Source organism: Euphorbia lathyris, chromosome 8, assembly GCF_963576675.1.
Source record: "Euphorbia lathyris chromosome 8, ddEupLath1.1, whole genome shotgun sequence".
Lineage (NCBI taxonomy): Eukaryota > Viridiplantae > Streptophyta > Magnoliopsida > Malpighiales > Euphorbiaceae > Euphorbia > Euphorbia lathyris.
The window spans coordinates 64,336,330-64,355,479 of NC_088917.1; the positions used below are offsets into that span (position 1 = coordinate 64,336,330).

The 19,150-nt window shown below is 35.2% G+C and overlaps 2 protein-coding genes across 6 annotated transcripts; one reads left to right on the forward strand and one right to left on the reverse strand.

Moving 5' to 3' along the window:
• Positions 1–5,335: 5,335 nt before the first annotated feature.
• On the forward strand, positions 5,336–15,866 carry LOC136204038 (uncharacterized). Of its 3 annotated transcripts, none has more exons than XR_010675011.1 (5): positions 5,336–5,515; positions 6,363–6,414; positions 6,679–6,834; positions 13,624–13,669; positions 15,120–15,866. XR_010675011.1 is itself a non-coding variant. In XM_065995231.1 (4 exons), the coding sequence occupies exons 1-3, from the start codon at positions 5,431–5,433 to the stop codon at positions 6,827–6,829; spliced, it is 288 nt and encodes a 95-aa protein (XP_065851303.1). In that variant the 5' UTR covers positions 5,336–5,430; the 3' UTR covers positions 6,830–6,834; positions 13,624–14,258. The 3 variants fall into 3 exon arrangements, 1 of the variants encoding a protein (XP_065851303.1); XR_010675010.1 differs by having other exon boundaries at positions 15,115–15,864; XM_065995231.1 differs by lacking the exon at positions 15,120–15,866 and having other exon boundaries at positions 13,624–14,258.
• On the reverse strand, positions 6,896–16,763 carry LOC136204037 (potassium channel KAT3). Of its 3 annotated transcripts, none has more exons than XM_065995229.1 (13): positions 16,163–16,763; positions 15,859–16,074; positions 14,256–14,417; positions 13,853–13,910; positions 13,251–13,568; positions 12,910–13,149; positions 12,706–12,804; positions 12,549–12,581; positions 10,757–10,942; positions 10,550–10,627; positions 8,755–8,824; positions 7,569–7,658; positions 6,896–7,201 (listed from the first exon to the last, which is right to left on the reverse strand). In XM_065995229.1, the coding sequence occupies exons 1-13, from the start codon at positions 16,333–16,335 to the stop codon at positions 7,098–7,100; spliced, it is 1,827 nt and encodes a 608-aa protein (XP_065851301.1). In that variant the 5' UTR covers positions 16,336–16,763; the 3' UTR covers positions 6,896–7,097. The 3 variants fall into 3 exon arrangements, with proteins under 3 accessions (XP_065851301.1, XP_065851300.1, XP_065851302.1); XM_065995228.1 differs by having other exon boundaries at positions 7,506–7,658; positions 16,163–16,759; XM_065995230.1 differs by lacking the exon at positions 7,569–7,658.
• Between the last annotated feature and the right edge of the window lie 2,387 nt (positions 16,764–19,150).

The window sequence follows — 19,150 nt, forward strand, 5'->3', positions numbered from 1 at the left end:
CCTGCAATGGAACTAGTTTTTTTAGGTACCCAAATCTTTTTGGATCCTTTCTTGTTAGACTCAACAGACAATACATTATATTTTATTCTGTGTCGGCACACTTTAGTTGTGTGGCCTTTCTTCCCACAAAAGTTACAGTGGATGTTCTGCTGTGGGTACTATCTGCTCTGACTTGAATTTTGATTCTGAGCATTTCAATGGTAATAGTTCTTTTTATTCGGAACATTGAGTTGGTTCTGAATTGATGTGATGTCCTTTTTGAGTTTTTTTAGAATCCTCTTGGACTTCCGAGATAAACTTGTGCATAATTCTAAGATTTTCATCTTGCCTGGTATTGTCTTGAAGGAGATGTCGGAGGTCACTGAGTTTGACTTCCTCAATCTCATCGCACCTTCTACTGAGTGCTCTTACTTTCTTATTACATTTCTTAACAAGGGAGTAGAGATCACTTAGAGCATTGATCATTTCGTTTCTAAGAACATGGAGAGATATTACCTCAACAGCTTGCTCATCATTCTCAGAAGCATATGAGGGTTTAGGCAGTTTAGAGGCACATGACTCATCAATCTCATCAACCATAAAACATATGTTTCCGGTCTGAGCAGCACCGGCTTCTGAGGAAGATGACTCATCGCTGTCACTCCATGTTGCCACCATTACTTTCTTCCCGTTCCTTTTCTCTTTCTTCATAGTGGGGCAGCTTGACTTAATGTGGCCAGGTTGATGATATTTAAAGCAAGTGATAGGCTTTGAGTTCTCCTTTTTGACCTTGTTATCACCGTACTCAGCTTTGTACTTGTCATACTTTCGGTAAGGCTTTTTTCCATATTTTTCATTTTTGTGGAACGTTTTCTTCATCTTCCGATTAAACATAGCCATCTCCTCATCATCTGAGGAACTGTTGTCAGTGGAGTCAGCCTTCATGACCAGTGACTTCTGCTTCTTGTCTTCTAACTTCTCTTTAACCTCACAACTTTTTATGGAGATTTCATGCGCCAGAAGAGATCCGATCATCTCATCGTATTTATACGTGGTTAGATCCTGAGGTTCCTCGATAATAGTCTTCTTGGCTTTCCAGCTCTTTGGAAGGCTCCTGAGTATCTTCTTAACTTGCTCCTCTTCTAAGAAGCTATTTCTAAGTCTTTTGAGCTCATTTATGATGTTGGTGAATCTTGCATTCATCCCTGAGATGCCTTCACCATCGTTCATTTCAAACAGCTCGTAGAGTCTCATGTGCTGGTTCACCTTTGACTCATTCACCTTGCTGGTACCTTCATAGGTGACTTCCAGCTTCTTCCAGATTTCCTGTGCTGACTCGCATCCTGAAATCTTATTGTACTCTACAGCATCTAACGCACAGTGAAGCATATTGATAGCCGAGGCGTTATTTTGTAATTTCTTTAGGTCATCCTTAGTCCACTTAACCTCATCTTTGATAACTTTTACATTATCAACAGTTTCATAGGGAATGAACGGGCGTTGGACTATTGCTAGCAAGGCACTCATGTTCGTTGCCTGAATGGAATTTTTCATTATGTTCTTCCAAAAGGTATAATTAGACCCAAAGAACAGAGGTGGTCTAATAATGGATAAGCCCTCAGGTAAGATCTGAGTTGTTTTATTTCATGGGAGGAAACGAGTGCTATTGACAACCATGTTAGGGATCAACTCAAGATAGCGTTATCTTGTGAGTTGAGCTATTTAGCTCTGATACCACTTGTTGGTCCCTTGTGTTATGAGAATAAGTTCCTAGGGGGGGGGGGGGTAAAGGAACTATTTAAAATTTTAAGTATTTAGGCTGTTTTTATCTTCACGGATTTAAGTAGCACAATGGTACCGAGTGTAGTCAGAGACAACTTTAGTTCTGGTCAGCAACTAAAGTTGTTTCTGAGGTTGGTTCAGAAAATAACACTTGGTAGTATATTCCTGAACACAGTACTAGATCAAGCAGCTCAGCAGCTCAAGTTAAATGTTTTCTTAGCAAATATAAAAGCAAGCAAGTATAGGAGATAAGGGATAGAGATACTACTTAGCAGTTTATCCTGGTTCGGCCTCCTGCCTACATCCAGTCCTTGAAATTCCTTTTTCGAGCTTTAGTCCACTGCTGAGCTCTTTTGGATAGAGCACAAACCCCTTACATTAGTCAGCGAGCAGTTAAAAAGTACCGTCCTCTATAAACCTATACTCAGCACTATCTAACTCTGAGTGCTAAATACCGAGCAACTCAGAGTCTCCTAACTAAATTTAGTGATTGATAAAGTTTTGTTCCATAACAAAGAACACTTGAATGATCTAATCTATTGTTTACACAGAAGAATAAGAGTTGGTGTAAATGTCTTTGCTTTGCTTTTAGAAGGAACTTCAAGAATGAATTTGCTCAAAGTTTTGGCTTGTTGAAGATCAAGTTCCAATGAAGCAAATGACAGGCCTTTTATAGTGACACTTCAAGGCATCGGTCATTTCAAATTTCGAAATAACAGTTGGAGGGAAACGGCTAAGCTGTCCCTTTCATCCTCAGCGCTCAGTGCCACGACCAATAAGAACGAAGTCTTCTTTGTCTCGTTGATCAGTGCTTCAGTTGCTTTACTCAGTAAGCTTCAGATTGTCTCTCCATTTTTGCCAAGGATTCCCAGACAACACAGTGATAGCTCATCTATTGCGTCTGAATCTTTCCTTAATTAGATAACCTTTGTTTGCAAGTTAGGAAGTCACCTTTCGCTTTGTATACTTGCTCTTCAAACTCAGCAGCTTCGTGATGAAGGAATTGGCTTTACTTCTAGATCCTTCTTTCTGTTGGGCTGAATGGATAAAAAAACCTTTGATCTGTTTGACTTTCTTCTTGGCTTTCTTTGGGCCTTGACTTGGCTTGCTAGACTTGGGTTTTATCTCAAATTTCTTTTGCACTTATAATTTAATCATTCCAAAAACACTCAACAAACACATTAGTGATAATAAATCAAAGCTTTTAAATTTAATGTGTTGGGAATTTATCTTAGAGATTTAATTCTAATTTAAATAGATTTGTCAAATCAAAATCAGTGTGGAAATTGTGTTTCAACACTCCCTACCCTAAAAGTTTGATCCCTGCTACAAATCCACCTGATCTAGTTCGGTCCCTCCTTACTTCTTCGGGCTCCTGGGATTTGAACCTGATCCGTAACACCTTCAACTCTCATGATCAGTGACTTATTTTATCCTTGCCAAATTGGTCTATCACTTGCCTGGATTCTTGGTTCTGGAAAAATCCGACAACTATTTGGTCCGAAGTTGCTACCGTGCGGCTGCCTCGAGTATTAGAATGTCAGCCCCCTTATGGACTGGCGCTATGTTTGGTCACTTCAAGTAGCGCTTAAACTCAAAAATTGTCTTTGGAGACTCTTCACGGTCTCACTTCCAACTCTATCTAACCTCATCAACCATCACTGTACCATTGACAATGTTTGCGTGAATTGCTCGCCAGTGGGGGAGGATGCCGAACACGTCTTCCTTGGCTGCCCCGTAGCAAAAGCAACTTGGGCTATCTTCTTCGGTGATAACCGTATAGACTCGGTTGGGAGCTTTTTGAACTGGCTTGCCACGGTACTATGCACCAATCCTCCCATGACTTCCGAAGCTGCTGCTAGTATTGTTTGGTCCCTTTGGCATCACCAGGATTTGGCAGTTTGAAAAAAAAAATAGACACTACCGATGCTGATTGTTAATCGAGCTCATCAAGAAATTAATGAATGGAAATCAGCTCAAGCCTTGCGCTCAATCACTCAGCCTTCGGTAATTACAGTACCGAGCAAATGGAAACGACCCCCTGAACATGATTTCTATAGTAATGTGGACGCCGGTGTTCTCGCTGATACTGGGTACTGCTCTGTTGGCTTCCTCATCCGAAACCATCATGGAGTCTGTGAATATGCTTTCCATGCCCCCTATTGAAGGCTTTTTCAAGCCAGTTTTAGCCGAAGCTATGGCTGTCCGTGAGGCCCTTTCATGGTTAAAGGCGATCACATGTTACGATCCTTTCCGGATGTCTTTCAGTCATCCAAGCTGTCAACAAACATTCTTTACATCTGTCTTACCTTGCTGATATCATTGATGATTGTATCTCTATTTTACAAGATTTAGTTAACGTCTTTATTTCTTTTATTAAACGTTCAGCGAACTTATCCGCTCATTTTTTAGCTGGAGTAGTTAGTTCTTTGTCTGTTCATGGAGAATGAGCCTGTCCAGCTCCTTTTCTCATTGATATTCTTTTGTCTGATCTGAATTAATAAAATTCATTCATTTACTTAAAAAAAACACATACCTGAAAAATTTGGAAAGGAAAAAGAAAGTGTATAGAGAAGAACATAAATTTAGGGGATTTGAGACAGATTGCAAATTTGCAATATGCCTCTTCTTTCCTTGTGCCTCCACGGGTCAAATCTGGACTTTTTTTTTTCAGAAACCATGTTTCTGAAAAACTATTACGGTACCTGGTGCACAGTAATAGAATTATACCATTACAACGCATCAAGCGATGGGCGGTAATGGTACAATACACTTGGGGTGGTAATGGTTTGGTAAATATGTGGATTGCTATTTACCATCCCCAAATTACTTATCGCCGTCCTCTTTTGGACACTTTTGCCCTTTTCATTTTTTAAACTCAAAAAACTGAAATTCTCTCAAATTTCTTTTGAAATTCAAAAACCCGAACAACAATCATGGAATTTAAACACGGTAAAGGAAAAAGACTAATAATTCCCCGGATAAGTATTTTTATTTGAAAATCGAATCGAAAACACGAGTTCCATTTCCGGACTCGGAGAAAAAAATCATCCAAAATGTACTAAACGGGTGATTTACACCATTCCGTCTAGGCAGAAACGGATGAACTATCCGTTTCTGCCATGGCAGAAATGGGTGATCCACCAGTTTCTGCCATGGTAGAAACGGATAGTTCATCCGTTTCTGTCTAGGAGGAATGGTGTGAATCACCCGTGTAGTACATTTTGGATGTTTTTTTTATATATATTGATTTGATCGGTTAGTTTTTGGAGACGATTTTCGGGTAGTTATTCGATTTCCTCGACGTTCTCGCGTTCATTTTTAATAAATCCAATTTTTGACTCGGAAGAGAGAAGATATTAAGTTTTTGAATGGAAAAGTGAAAAGGGTAAAAATGTGCGAGAAAAGACAGTGATAAGTAATTTAGAGTGGTAAATAGCAAAAACCCATAATATTTCCCAACCCTACTCAAGGGGGGGAAAATATTTCGAAAAAGGGATTAACCCAGACAAGGGATTAACCCCTCTTTATTTATCTTTAATAAACGCGGCTGTAACTATAGGCAGCTTGAAAACATTTCTACTCTCCCTCCCGCTGATTCCAACATCCTCTTTGCTCTTTCTCCCTGATTCTGTGTTAAAAAACTAGAAAGTTTCAGAAGAGTCGACAATGGCGACTCCATCTGGTGATCGTGAAGCTCAGGCTGTTACCTCTTCTACAGAAGCTGAGTCTCAGTTCTCTTCTCTCCTTTATGGTTAGCTTTCCCACCTTTATACGAAATGGTTACTACACTTCTTTTCTATTTCAACGCACTTGTGAGATTTTGATACTGTCGATTTTGTCTTATTTTGTTTTTATTTATTCTCTTCGAGATTATGCATTGATTATGCGAACTCGCTTTGGTTTCGAAAATTGATTGTTTTTTTCCCATTAGATCATTGTATTTCAGGATTTTCATCAAGGTTATTTCAAACGATTACTGGCTTGATGTTTATTAGGTTGTCTATTTATTGAAATCATTGCAAGTTAAGTTTGACTAACGTTCAGCGATAAGACGACTTAACAAAAGAAAACAGCAAAGAGTTTGCATTCTCCTCCCTAACTCTAATACCTTTTTCGCCTGCTTCCTCGTAATTATCTAAAAATATTTATGGATTTTTGTTTTTGAAATGTGAAGAATCTGCGAATTGTGATTGACCTCAGTGTCATGACTCATGAGTATTACGCATGCAAATTGTGTTTCCATTAGAAAAAGGAGAACCATAATATGAATCTGTTCGCAGTTGTTGCGTTGCCTATTGTCTTGGTTTTTCTAACTGCTGAGCATGTTGTGCTGAATAGCATGCTCAGGGTTTAGAAGAAAACGTGACAATTTTCCATTCAACTTGTCTTTATGATCTAGATGCGCCTGAATCAAAGGTTAAATTGTCCTGCAAAAGCACATAGGCAATTGGGTGTTTGTTGTTTGAATTATTTCATCAGCATCATTTTTTCGGTCTAGTTGAATCTGTTTTGGTCATAATGGTTTTAGGTTTGTTCTAATATTGAACAGTTTGTTTACTCTTTTGTTGAAGTAACACTTTAGTTCTCTACATTTGCAGATATGTCACAGCAGGTCCAGATGGCAATGGAGAACATGCTTAAGATGATAGCGTGAGTTCAAAATAGCTTAAATTTATGCAGTACCAGAATTACTATAAATTTTTCAGACTTCATAAAAGGGTGGTAATTATTTATATTATGAGGCCGCCTTTTCTTTTTTGCCATCCTTTTCTTGTGCATACTAGCACATAGTCGTTTCTCCTCCAAAATCGATCAACTTAAATCTCCTATTAAGTTACATCTTTTTTGTTGCTATCATCTATTCTTTCTTCGATTGCCTTTGATTATTTTTTTTCTTTAATGGAATCCATGCAGTGAAATTGATCAAAACTCTGCTGGAATAGTCGAAGAGATTGGGAAATGCAAACTTTCTGCACTTGAGAGGGAAAAAGTCCTGGATGAAGAGAAGGAAACGTTTCAGAAAGCTGCTTATACAGTGTTGGAAATGCTCAACAAGGGATGCTAAAAGCTGTAAGATCAAAATTCTTCTAGTTCTGATATTTTAGTACTGCAGTTTGAGTTGTAATATACATATTTTCAACAAGTAATATGGACAAAGTACATAGTTTGATTGTGGACAATTTACATGTAAGTTAAAATCACCTTCATAAACAAACATATAAACATTACATGCAATTTTCACCCGTATCACATATTAGGCATCTCAAACTTTTTAACGATAGCTTTTCAGAAGGGCCACTTGTATGAGGCAGTTAAATTATTAGCTCAAACTATCAAAAAATGAACAAGCCGTCATTCTCTCGCAAAGCAACTAATTCTTCCACTCGTGAGCCATCTTCCATTAGAATTGTGTTCCCTGGTTTGCCAAACTTCTTTTCTGCATCCATCAAATGTCACACAACTCAATATATTATAAGCCAAATGTCAGGATCTGCTAAATGATGAGTGAATCTACAGATTTGATGATTGTATGGCCAAAGGTCCTTCTGTGATATGAGAAGTCACTTGTGGTGCCTTAGTGAGATAATTTTATTCTATTCTCAAGGTACATTTTACCTAGTGATTTGTGGAGAATATTTAAAGATGGAATATAGATGGTGTTCTAATCTGCTAAAAACATTTCCTGTTACTTCAGTCTTGATTGTTAAAATAATATAAAATGATCTGCAATAAGATGCTACCTGCTAAACTGAAGAGATCTTCCATTGTATCAGGCAAATTTATTAACTTCCCTGATGCATTACCTTCCAATGGACTTTCTTTGGGATGATGCCCATGGATTATAACCCTTATGATATCTCTGCTAGATATTGGAACTGCAGTATCCGGTCTTCCTGCAGAACAAATATATTTACATTATATACAGTCAAAAGGAATCTTATATGTCCCTTAAAGTTGTGGAAATCTGTGTTTCTGGATATTGGAAGAGCCAATTACTCATGGTGTCAAGCAGGAAACCAGATACTGCAGGCACATATGTCTTTATTTTATTTTCTCATGGATGCATAGTTAAGTTCACTTCAAGATGGTATACCATGGTGCATGCTGTTTGCAGATGATATTGTGTTGGTTGATGAGACGAAAGGAGTGGAGAGGAAGTTGGAACTATGGAGACAAACTCTAGAATCTAGAGGCTTTAAGTTGAGTCGAAGTAAGACAGAATATTTGGAGTGTAAGTTTAGCGGCCGTAGGAGTAGGGAGGCAGGGACAATCACCCTAGATGGGAGAGTTGTTCAGGCCTCGGATTGCTTCCGGTATTTAGGATCTATTATCCAAACGGATGGAGAAGTAGATGGAGATGTTGCTCATAGGATTAAAGCTGGTTGGTCGAAGTGGAAGAGTGCTATGGGTTTCCTTTGTGATCCCGGCATGCCTAATAGATTGAAGGGAAAATTCTACCAGACGGCAATTAGAGTGTTGGGCAGTGAAACACTGCCACATCCATAAGATGTCGGTGGCGGAGATGCGTATGTTGAGATGGATGTGTGGTCATACGAGAAAGGACCGGGTGCGTAATGAAATAATTAGGACAAAAGTAGGGGTCACATCTATTGAGAATAAAATGAGAGAAAACCGACTAAGGTGGTTTGGCCATGTGAGACGTAGAGCGCTTGATGCGCCGGTTAGGAGAACCGAAGAGTGGCTAAGGGATGTAGTGGTGAGGGGTAGGGGAAGACCTAAGCAAACTTGGAGGAGGGTGATCGAGAGTGGTATGAGTTTACTGGGAATTGAGGAAAATATGGTAGTGGATAGGACAGAGTGGAGGGAGCGAATCTGTGTCGCTGACACGACTTGATTTTCACGGTTTTATATGATGGTTCATGTTAGCCGACCCCGAATCATTTCGGGACTAAGGCTTTGTTGTTGTTGTTGGATGCATAGTTAAGTACGAATTAGACATAGTATAAGGTCCTTAGATGTATTGTTTACCCTCTGTGCTTGCTTCTCTTTGAGGATTTTGTGCTGAAATATTATTTGGCTCCTCATTGGTTGCTGTTTCCTGCAAGGAGCAGAATGGTACAAAAATAACTCATCTATGAGGAACACTAAATATTTCGTAGAAATGCTTTAGGAAATTTCAAAAACCTAAATGCAATCTTTTGACCTGAAACAAATCACATATTGAATCAGTTTAGCTTGTTTTTGACATGTGCATGGCATAATATGTTCAGATTCTTTTTGTTAAGAAATCCAAAATGGTATACCAAGGTAATCCTATAACAGTAAGTTATTATTTTAAAGCCTGCATCTGGTATGTCAAGCAGAATCATATTTGGCATGTTAATCAGAAATTTATTATAAAAACTGACAGTATCTTCCTTACTATCTTTCAAAGCCTGTTTTCAATTTCGATAGTGTAAATTTTTTGTAACAGACCATGAAAATACAGAGAAATCCATGAGATACCATGTAGAGTAAGATGCTACATTGATATATTTTACTTGGGAACAATACACAGATATATATACAAGTAGTAGCTCCTGATATTACTCCTACAGTCAAGGAGACATACAGACCCTACTAGCAGCCTAAGCATGCCCCAACAGCCCTTGAGCAGCCTTAGACATGTTATTCATTAATTACATTGACTTATACTCTAACAATTACATTGACTTATACTCTAACACTCCCCCTCAAGCTGAAGCATGGATTTTAATCATGCTCAGCTTTCTATAGATACTTATAATATAATCTTAAGACGATACAACTCAAAACAAGAAACTCAAGATACTTTGGAATATAAAAGCATAATTCGGGAGATACAACCTAGAAGAACAGATCGAACAGGAGAGACGCCAGAGGAACATCAAACTTCGTAGGAAACAGACAAGCAAAACTCAGTCGAAGCAACCCGTAAGAGGCTGCCAGCAACGTAATTGCATAAAAGGAGATTCACCGGCAAACTAACCGGACAGACAGGTCGGAAACAGAAAGGCGACGGCAGCAGAAGAGGAACAACGACAATCCGTTGAGGTGAAATTAGACTCTGCTCACAAGGCAGACAGAAATGCTGAAAGAAACAGCCCAAAATTACAAACCCACAAAAAACAAATTCTGGAATCTTAATCTAGAAACCCAAGAGAGAAGCTGAAACAAGGCTCTGATCCCATGTAAGGAGGACTTTTCTTACAGCGACGGAAGCGAAGAGGATGAACCAGAGGGGTGGTGAGATAGAATGATGTCCCAATAGTGAGTATTCAAGAGACCCAAGCTCTTGACAGAAATGGAACCCTGGAAATACTACCTAGAAAATATTGAATCCTTACAGAAACACAACTCTGGAAATACTTCACTACTCTGGAAATACTATCCAGGAAAAAGAATTCAGAAACCTTAGACCTTAGGCTCTGATACCATGTAATAGACCATGAAAATACATAGAAATCTATGGGATACCATGTAGAGTAAGATGCTACATTGATATATTTTACTTGGGAACAATACACAGATATATATATACAAGTAGTAGCTCCTGATATTACTCCTACAGTCAAGGAGACATACTGACCCTACTAGCAGCCTAAGCATGCCCCAACAGCCCTTCAGCAGCCTTAGGCATGTTAATTATTAATTACATTCACTTATACTCTAACAGTTTTTATTATTGTTTCTGATTTCTGCATCTTATAGTGCTTTTTTTATGCAGTCAGAGGGGTCCATTGAGATCCCTATTCTTGATTAAGCATTTATCAGATACTAGTTAACCTTGTCAAATGTCATTTACCTCTGAACTCATGTCAACCATTAATTCTGTTAGAAATGGCAACTCTGCTTGCATCTCTTGTTTTAAGCTCTTCAAGTACTGAAAAAACCAAAAGGCATAAACAAATGGTGCAGTGAGTTAAATATATTTGGAGCCCATTGTGCATCTATGCTGATAGTGTGCAAGCAACTGTAATTAGAATTGGAGGAGACAAATATTCTTCTAGACCTGAATAAAGTTGGAGATAATTATTCTCCCATCCTCACTTTGTGGCTGCATCATTTGCTTGAAATGATGATGGCTCAACCTAATCACCTGGCAAAGCCTCCTGGTCCTCACTGTATAAGGCTGTGGAATATTGAAAAAAACTCCAATCTCTCCTGCCATATCTGCTGCTCCTAGTTTCGACAAAACCTGAAGGAACATGGTTATTTCAACAGAGAAAAAGTTTGTTAATTGCATGCCAGATGCCTCCTAGCTTTGTCAGAAAAGAACTCTTATGAACATTTGTTTCTTAATTGCATGTCACATTTGTATTATGTAGATTCATATACATTATATTTCATTTAAACTTAGAAACTTGTAGTTCTGGTACTGATAGCAAGAAAGAGACTTTTTCGTCAACTCCTTAGTCCTTATGTTTGAGTCAATGGTCAAATTATAAAAAGGGCGGCCCGGTCGCACTACGCGTCCCCGCTGAGCGAGGGTCCGGAGAGGGGTCTCTGCCAATTTATTTGGCAAGAGGCCGCTCCTAAGACTCGAACCCGTGACCTCTTGGTCACACGACAACAACGTTTTACCGTTGCGCCAAGGCTCGCCCTCTTGATTCAATGGTCAAACTATACTAAAGAAATTTTAAAATACCAAAATTACCCTTTAATCTATGTTTTAAAAACAATAAACATATTATATTTTTCCTATTTTATGTTTTTTTTTTCTACATAATTATAATCTCTCCTATATTAAGTAATTAATTTATTAAGTTATAGAACTTTAATTTAGTAACGTAAAATTTATTGACTAAAAAAAATAAATGAAAAATATTTCAAAAATTATTAAAATAGAAGTAAAAATATATAAAATTATAAAAAGTAATCTTTATTTATCTCTAATAAATTTTATGAATCAACAAATAAAATTTGATTTTTTTTTAAGTCATCGAAATTTCATTTAGTATTTGTCAGCTATTAATATGAAGGTCCAATATGAAGTGGACCTTTAACTATTAGCTTGAGCTTTTAGCTAAAACGGTTCCATGACAGTATTAAATATTATATTAAAAAAATAAATAAAATAAAATTTTAAGAGAATAAATAATATATTGTTTTTATGATTTGTGTACACAAGTATATATTAATTTTGGTGTATATATTTCAAAAACATCATTAAAACTATTTAGATTAAATTTGAAACTAAAAGATAAGTTTTTTTTTATATGTATATAGCTAGGGGCAATTTTGTACTTTCATCTAAAAAAACAAATGGAAGGACTAAAGAGTTAATTAAAACAAAACTTAAGAACCTTATAGTAATACGATGGACTTACTAGTTTGTTATGTAAAAACATGAGGAGTTGATAATTATTTACACTATAATATATGTGTGATGTGTATGTCCAAAATTAGAACAAATAAAAAAGATAGAAAAGTTTAGTGGTGTGTGCAAGTGAGAGAGTAAAACTTGTGTAGAAATTTGAACTGAGAGGGATAGTGGGAGTATGCAGCAATAATTGAGAGACTTTTGTGTGAAGTGTAAGAATTAAATAAAATAAGTATTGGAAGTGTGTGTCCTCAATTTATTCAACAAGAGCAATCTATCATGGGGAGTTGTGTTGATTTAATTGAAGCTACACTATGTCACGATCTGTGCAGTATTTTCATGTGGTAAAAATGAAAATGCCAGGTTCATGCCTAAATGCTTGAAATCATGTGCTAATGTGTTATATATTGGACTTGCTAAGCAATTGCTTAATAGGTGGTTTCTTGACTGCTCATGTGCTAGACACGTTAAGGAGGAATACCTGTTCTGTTCCGTTTTTGTATGTCAGCACATCCTGCAGTTTGAAATAAGCTGAGTTTCACATACAGGATAACATAGAACATAGAATATATATATATATATATATATATATATATATATATAACTGAAATAAAAAGAGAGGAAACAGGGTGCCATACCACTTCTCCAGATACCATAATGTAGAAATCTGTTGGAAATTCATTTTGTATAATGATTTCCACTTTAGGTGGATAGTATTCTGCTCTCATCTCTGACACCTGAAGAAGAAAGACACCATCTGGTATTTTATTTATTTATTTTTTTGGAATTATGGAAGTAGCATTATTTATATGATTTTATGGAGAGCAAAAGGATATGGTTACCATCTGGGTAATGAGATCTTCCGAGACTCCTTTGACTAGATAGGTTTTATCAACAGTGCTACGGAATAGATGTTGAGAAATGCTAGATCTTATTGCTTTGGGTAGGTCTTCTAGCACTTCTTCTTGCTGTAACTCAACAGTCTTAAACCTGAGTTGAGTGTGTGCCAACATTTGGTCTTTCAAGCCTTCGGGCAGTCTATTCTTGCTTGCATATCTTAGTATCTCATTAATGGCATCCCTCTGACAAAATATATTTACCCACCAATCAGCAGTATTTTCTAGGTTCTTATCAGTTAGGTTGTTCAACCATAATGATCTACACAGTCAAGAGGATAGTTTACCATGGCAAAGGTTCGAACTGCGCTGTGGACTACAAGATTTGTCATGTTTCCAATTATGTATGCAGTGAGACCAATGTTGAATAGCATGTAAAACATATTGAAAATTTTTTCCCCAGTATTTATTGCATGCAAGTCTCCATAGCCAACTGTTGTGAGGGTGACTATTGACCAGTAAATGGAATAGGTATAGCCTAACCAGATGCTTCTGCTTTTGAAATCATGAAGCTTATCTCCAATCCATGTATTCTCTGGTGTTTTATGATGATCAGCTAACCAATAGTAGAAACATCCTGCTGAGTGAACTGCAAATAGCGTGACCTGCCATGGATTGAAGAAATAATATTTGAATTTCTTTTTTTTTTTTTTTTTGCAGGAACAGAATTCATGCAGTGGAAAAAATTTCAGTAAATGATTTTCAGGTAAAATGATGGTTAAAATCCCGCTTGCCCTTGCATTCTTACATTCTGAATTCTTTTCTTCTAGAGGAATTGTTGGAAAGGACAAAATGTTGTTTAGCTTAGTTATGCTAGTTCTTTTTTAAGATAAATAGCCAAATGTTTAGGTTACAACTTATATGTAGAAAATGATAGGAAAATACTTACACTGACGAGTTTGAGGAGTCTAGTGTAAAAGTAGCTGAAGCGTGTGTCTTTCTCTAGCCTGGAGAAAAATGTAGCAATGTCTGATGGTGTCAAAGTGCTCCCCACGTGTCAAATATGTCAAAGTGCTCCCCACGTGTCAAATAGATAAATAATTGGAAATTCTTGAAAGTTTATGGGTGGTTGAAGTTTTGAGGTTAAGTAGAAAATTACTTAATATCATATGATGTGAGTAATATCAACATAAAATTTTGTTTTTCCATTATTGAATGTAACTGCATAAGAAAAGAACGTTATTGAATGAAATTGGTTAAGAATAGGTTTACTGAATACAATTAGATAAAAATAGGTGTCATTTGGAACTTTAAAAGTTCAGCCGTTGAAGTTTTGTTGGACGGGAAATTACCTTTTGAAAAGTTCACTAACACGCCTGAGCCGCCATAGACGAAGGAGGTTGAGGTAGGGAAAGACCTCGCCTCGGTGCATTTTGCCTGTTAGGACTCTGTATATAGCTTGATATGGCAGAGTTGAGGCCACGTCCATAGGGAACCATAAACTTGTGACATATCTGAAAAAAAAAAGCATATTTAATAACTTGGGTTAAAATCTAAATATTTATATATAAAAAAAATTAAGGCTAGTTTACAGATTACAAGACTGAAAATCTTATTGTTAGGTGTTATTTGGGGAATTTGGATATCAGCTCTATGTTGACTCGGTTGACTAGTTCTTAGCCCAATAGTTGATTTGCAGTGGCTTGAATTTTACTGTCATATGATATCAATAAAATAGTTCAGGTAAATGAATTGATCAAGTTAATTTGGTTGGATCACTATAATGAATAGGGATAATTACTAAACAAAAGTCATAAAGTTTAGCCTTTTTTTTTTTTTTTTTAATTCTACAGCATAAATTAAAAATTATTTCATAAAAGATGTTCTTTTATATTCTCTTAAATTTATAACTGGAAAAGGTATTTTATCAGGTATATCATTTATTGTACATGTGCATATAATTTTTACATGAACTAAACAATTTATTTCAATTTAGCTTTGAAATATAGAAAAGTAAAAAGATGAGCAATGTTAGTTAGTAGAAGTTTGTAATAAATTGATATATATTTTTATAATTAGTAATTTTTTTTTAAAACTGTTTTTATTTTTATTTTTTGAGAAGAGAAATTGTTTTTATTTATTTTTAAGCAACAAATATTCTCTCTATCATGATATTATTTTGAATTTCCATCTTTTTTTTTTCACTCTTAGTTTAGTGGTTGAGAGCTTACCTATGACTAGGGAGGTCATGGGTTCGAATCACATCCGGGTCTGGTGGAGATTTTTCTTTCTTTTTTAATGTAAACGCATTGTACGCATTTAAAAAAAAAAAGAATTTCTATCTTTTTTAAAGTGTATATATATAAGGAATTTGAATATGGCCTATAAATATTTGCGATAACTATCTAAATTTGATTGAAAAAACTGATTGCTTCTCTAAACTTGTATTGAACTTTTACAAATTAATTTACTTGTCAATAGTGATTTATTGATCCATACATTTATTTACAGTAATCTAAACTTGTTTAAAAGAGATATATATTTTAATTTGTTAAAATTCTCTTTTGTTTTATGACCTGAACTTAATGAATTAATCATATTATTTTAAATAAATTCAGAGTCTAACAAAACATATTGTAAAATGAGAAGTTGTCTCACGGATTTATTAAGCTTATTATTTGTTTTTGTTATTATTATTATTATTATCATTATCATCATCATGCAAACATCATGCAAACAGATCAATTATTTTTTGTACTAATGTTTTATTATTATGGTTTATTTAAAAATGATTAGTATAAATTTGAAATGAAACTTTTTTTTTTTTTTTTTTTGGTTACAAATGAAACTTTTATATCTATGTTAAAATGAAAGGCTTTTTTATGACAAATGCTAAAACAGTTTATAAGGAATAGATAATCAAGGATAAATGTAGTTTTTGGTGCGTAAAAAAACCTGAAAGCGATTTTCTTATGATCATCAACGAGAAGGTAGGTAGATTTGTCGAGGTAAGCGACAAAGAAAGTAAAGATGATATCAATGGCAAAGAAGACATCAACGACCAAATCCACAGGCACTAGAGCTCCGGTTGCCGCTTTCCTGAAAGCCAACTCAAAGGGAGATGACCATGCCGAGTATATGACTAACACCACCAGGAACGTTTGCCACCATCTTCCACCACAAACATTGATCAGTTATCATTAATCAATATACTAAAATATTATCTTCTTCTTCATAATATAATAAACATTCATCTCACCTGTATCTTCGATCATAAGGGGCTACTACATATTTTTTCAGCTCTAAATATCCTTCATCAATCACTGTTCCAAAAGCTGGCAAAAGGCTGCTTGAAACTGTTGCCAAATTATTTATATCTTTACTTGATTTTCGCCGGAATAGCAATGGCAGCGGTGAGTTTCTTTCTGTCATTCTTTCCTGCCCTGGAATCTTGATTTCTAGAATTCTATAATTGAGGAAGGAAGGTGGCAATATTATATAATGGCTTAATACATCATTTGCAATTTGAACTTGTCCAAAATAGTTGATTGATCCATTGAACTTTCAAAATGTCTCGATAGCCTCCTGAACTTGTATAAAATGTTCAGATAGCTCCCTGAACTTGTATGAAATGTAATCAATTAATCACTCGGTCGTAAAAAAAATAAGTTACATGCGGAATATATATTGCACGCATCTTAAAAAAGTAAAAAGACCAATGTCGGAGTATGTGATTATAATATTAGAGAAGAAAATCTTTTATAGTTGAATAAGTAAGAAATCGTTTTTTAACATGTTTTAATCTATTTTGTGAAGTATGTAATAACATTCTAAGGCATGTGTGACATATCTTCCGCATTTGACGTACATTTTTACAATCGAATGATTAATTGATTACATTTTATGCAAGTTTATGGGGCTAATTGAACATTTTATACAAGTTTAAGGGGCTATTGAGATACTTTGAAAGTTCAGGGGATCAATCAACTATTTTTGGACAAATTCGGGGCAAATGATGTATTAAGCCTTATATAATTGAGGAAGGAAGGTGGCAATGAGTTCTCAAACAATATTATATTACTATCTATAAAGACTTTTTTTATGTGATGCGAACATGACAAATTCATTATATCTGATGAACTTACCAAGAAAAAAAAAAATATATATATATATATATATTTGGAGTTGACAAGAGCACCGACCAATAATATACTATGATTACCACATATTGCGCTTCCTTATTATTATTTAGATCTAAGCAACTTAAGCCCGTTCTTTTTGACTTAATTTTAGCATAAATAAGTTAAGTTAAGTTCAATTAATTATTTAGTGTAGTTAAGTTAAGTTCAGTTCAGTTCAGTAGCATTCAGTTACGTTAATTTAATTTAATTTAATTTCAGTCAAAAAGAACAGGCCCTTAGTCTACTTACACACTAATAAACAATGTTACGAGACTCGGACCGAACCGACTAGTTCGACCGGTCAAACCGAAAACCGGCCAGACATCCGGTCCTCACCCCTTCGGTTTGTTGAACTCTCAACAAACCGGAAAGATCCGGATTTAAACCGGGATCCGGCGGTTCAACGGGGAACCGGTGTGACTTCCGATCTGCAAAAATACACTTTAGATTAGCAGTCTCCAAAGTGCAATGGAGGCTACTAAAATTGTCTATGGGCATCAATTATCTGGCCCACCCTAAGTAAGTTTGGATAAGGGTAAGCTTCATATTTATAGCATGCTTTCTTGTCTTTAAAGTGCATGTCATCAAGACTCCTTTGTAAACACTCTCATCTCATCTCCTCCGCCTTCTCTACCTTTCCAACCTTTTTTTTTTAAAACACTCTTTCCAACCTTTATTATTTCTTTCTTTACTTTTTTTTTATATTCTATATATATTCTTTTTCTTTTGCTACTTAAATCTCTTAGTTATTTTTCCAACCTTTATTATTTCTTTTTTTACTACTTAAATCTCTTAGTTATTTTTATTATTATTAAATTTTTTAGATTTTCACATACAAATAATAATGTAATCATTAAGTTAAATTTATCAGTAAATGTATAAGACACCGATGGACCTCAATTCAGCGATTTTAATCTTTATTTATCCGTTATATATTTAAACCTCACATTGACAAAAAAAAAAAAAAAAACAAACTAAAAGTTATTTATAATTTATTTTGGATATATATAATTTATAAAAATAATTTAAATTAATTATATATATAAATATTATTTATTTATTTATTTATTAGATCATCCGGTTTGATCAATCCGAGCCATCCGATCCGACCAAGTGACCTGTAATCCACTTATAAATCCGGTTTGATATCTGGTCCGGTTCTGATAACATTGCTAATAAATGATTATTCAATTCAACACCTAATTACTAATGTTTTAAAATCCGGATCAGAGATTCAACCAAATTGATAACTGGGTTAGGAGTCAATTGGTTTACTGGTTAATTTAGATTAGTTGAACCGGATAAGAGAATCTCCAAAAACCTTTTTAGTTTAGCTCTTAAGTTAAAATTTGAGGAGAAAAAGTTAAAAATTAGCTCCAATAATGGCTCCACAAATTACTAAAAGTCTCTCCACTCTTTCTATTACTAGAGATCCTTTATCCACTCTTAATGTCTCGTTATTTTATTTTTTATTTATAATTTATTATTGAGGAGTCTCTCTGCTTTCACTATTGATAAATATAACAATATTTTTTTTAGATGATAAATACTTAACAATTTTAATGATAAAATAATAAATAAGGAGTGAATATGTGGATTATTGTTGGAAATAATATGTATTAGCTACTCTTAAATCATTAAGAGTCAATTATTTATATTAATTTTAGAGAGTGAACTAAGAGTCTTTTAAAGATGCTCTAACCTCGTAATAATAAATACACACATATATAAAAGGACGGATCTACAGTGGAGGGGGGGTGTAATGGAGACACTTGTCCCTACTAAGATCTGTAAAGAAATAATATCCCTCTATAAAAAAAAAAATCGTTTTTGGGCTTTGCTCCCATTAATACTGGTGAAAGAGTGCTGTTGTGTTGTAGATTTGAAGAAATCTATCAAGGAAGAAGGATATCTGCAGATTAGGGTATAATTGTAATTTTTATTTATTTAACAAACGGGCCCTTATAGTGTAGCTTTTAGCCTGTTGGTTGAGACTTTATCTATGACCCTAAAGGTCATGGGTTCGAATCATATGGAGCGGAATGGGTTGAAGGTTTTCATTTGTC

What these genes read in the sequence shown, in the direction of transcription:
- LOC136204038 (XM_065995231.1), top strand. Translation starts at nt 5,431, where the DNA reads ATGGCGACTCCATCTGGTGATCGTGAAGCTCAGGCTGTTACCTCTTCT. An exon ending in GTTCTCTTCTCTCCTTTATG is followed by an intron (nt 5,516 to 6,362) that starts GTTAGCTTTCCC and finishes CTACATTTGCAG; the next exon opens with ATATGTCACAGCAGGTCCAG. An exon ending in AACATGCTTAAGATGATAGC is followed by an intron (nt 6,415 to 6,678) that starts GTGAGTTCAAAA and finishes GAATCCATGCAG; the next exon opens with TGAAATTGATCAAAACTCTG.
- LOC136204037 (XM_065995228.1), bottom strand. Translation starts at nt 16,335, where the DNA reads ATGACAGAAAGAAACTCACCGCTGCCATTGCTATTCCGGCGAAAATCA. An exon ending in ACAAAAACGGAACAGAACAG is followed by an intron (nt 10,943 to 12,548) that starts GTATTCCTCCTT and finishes ATGTTCCTTCAG; the next exon opens with GTTTTGTCGAAACTAGGAGC. An exon ending in TTATCTCCAACTTTATTCAG is followed by an intron (nt 10,628 to 10,756) that starts GTCTAGAAGAAT and finishes TGGTTTTTTCAG; the next exon opens with TACTTGAAGAGCTTAAAACA.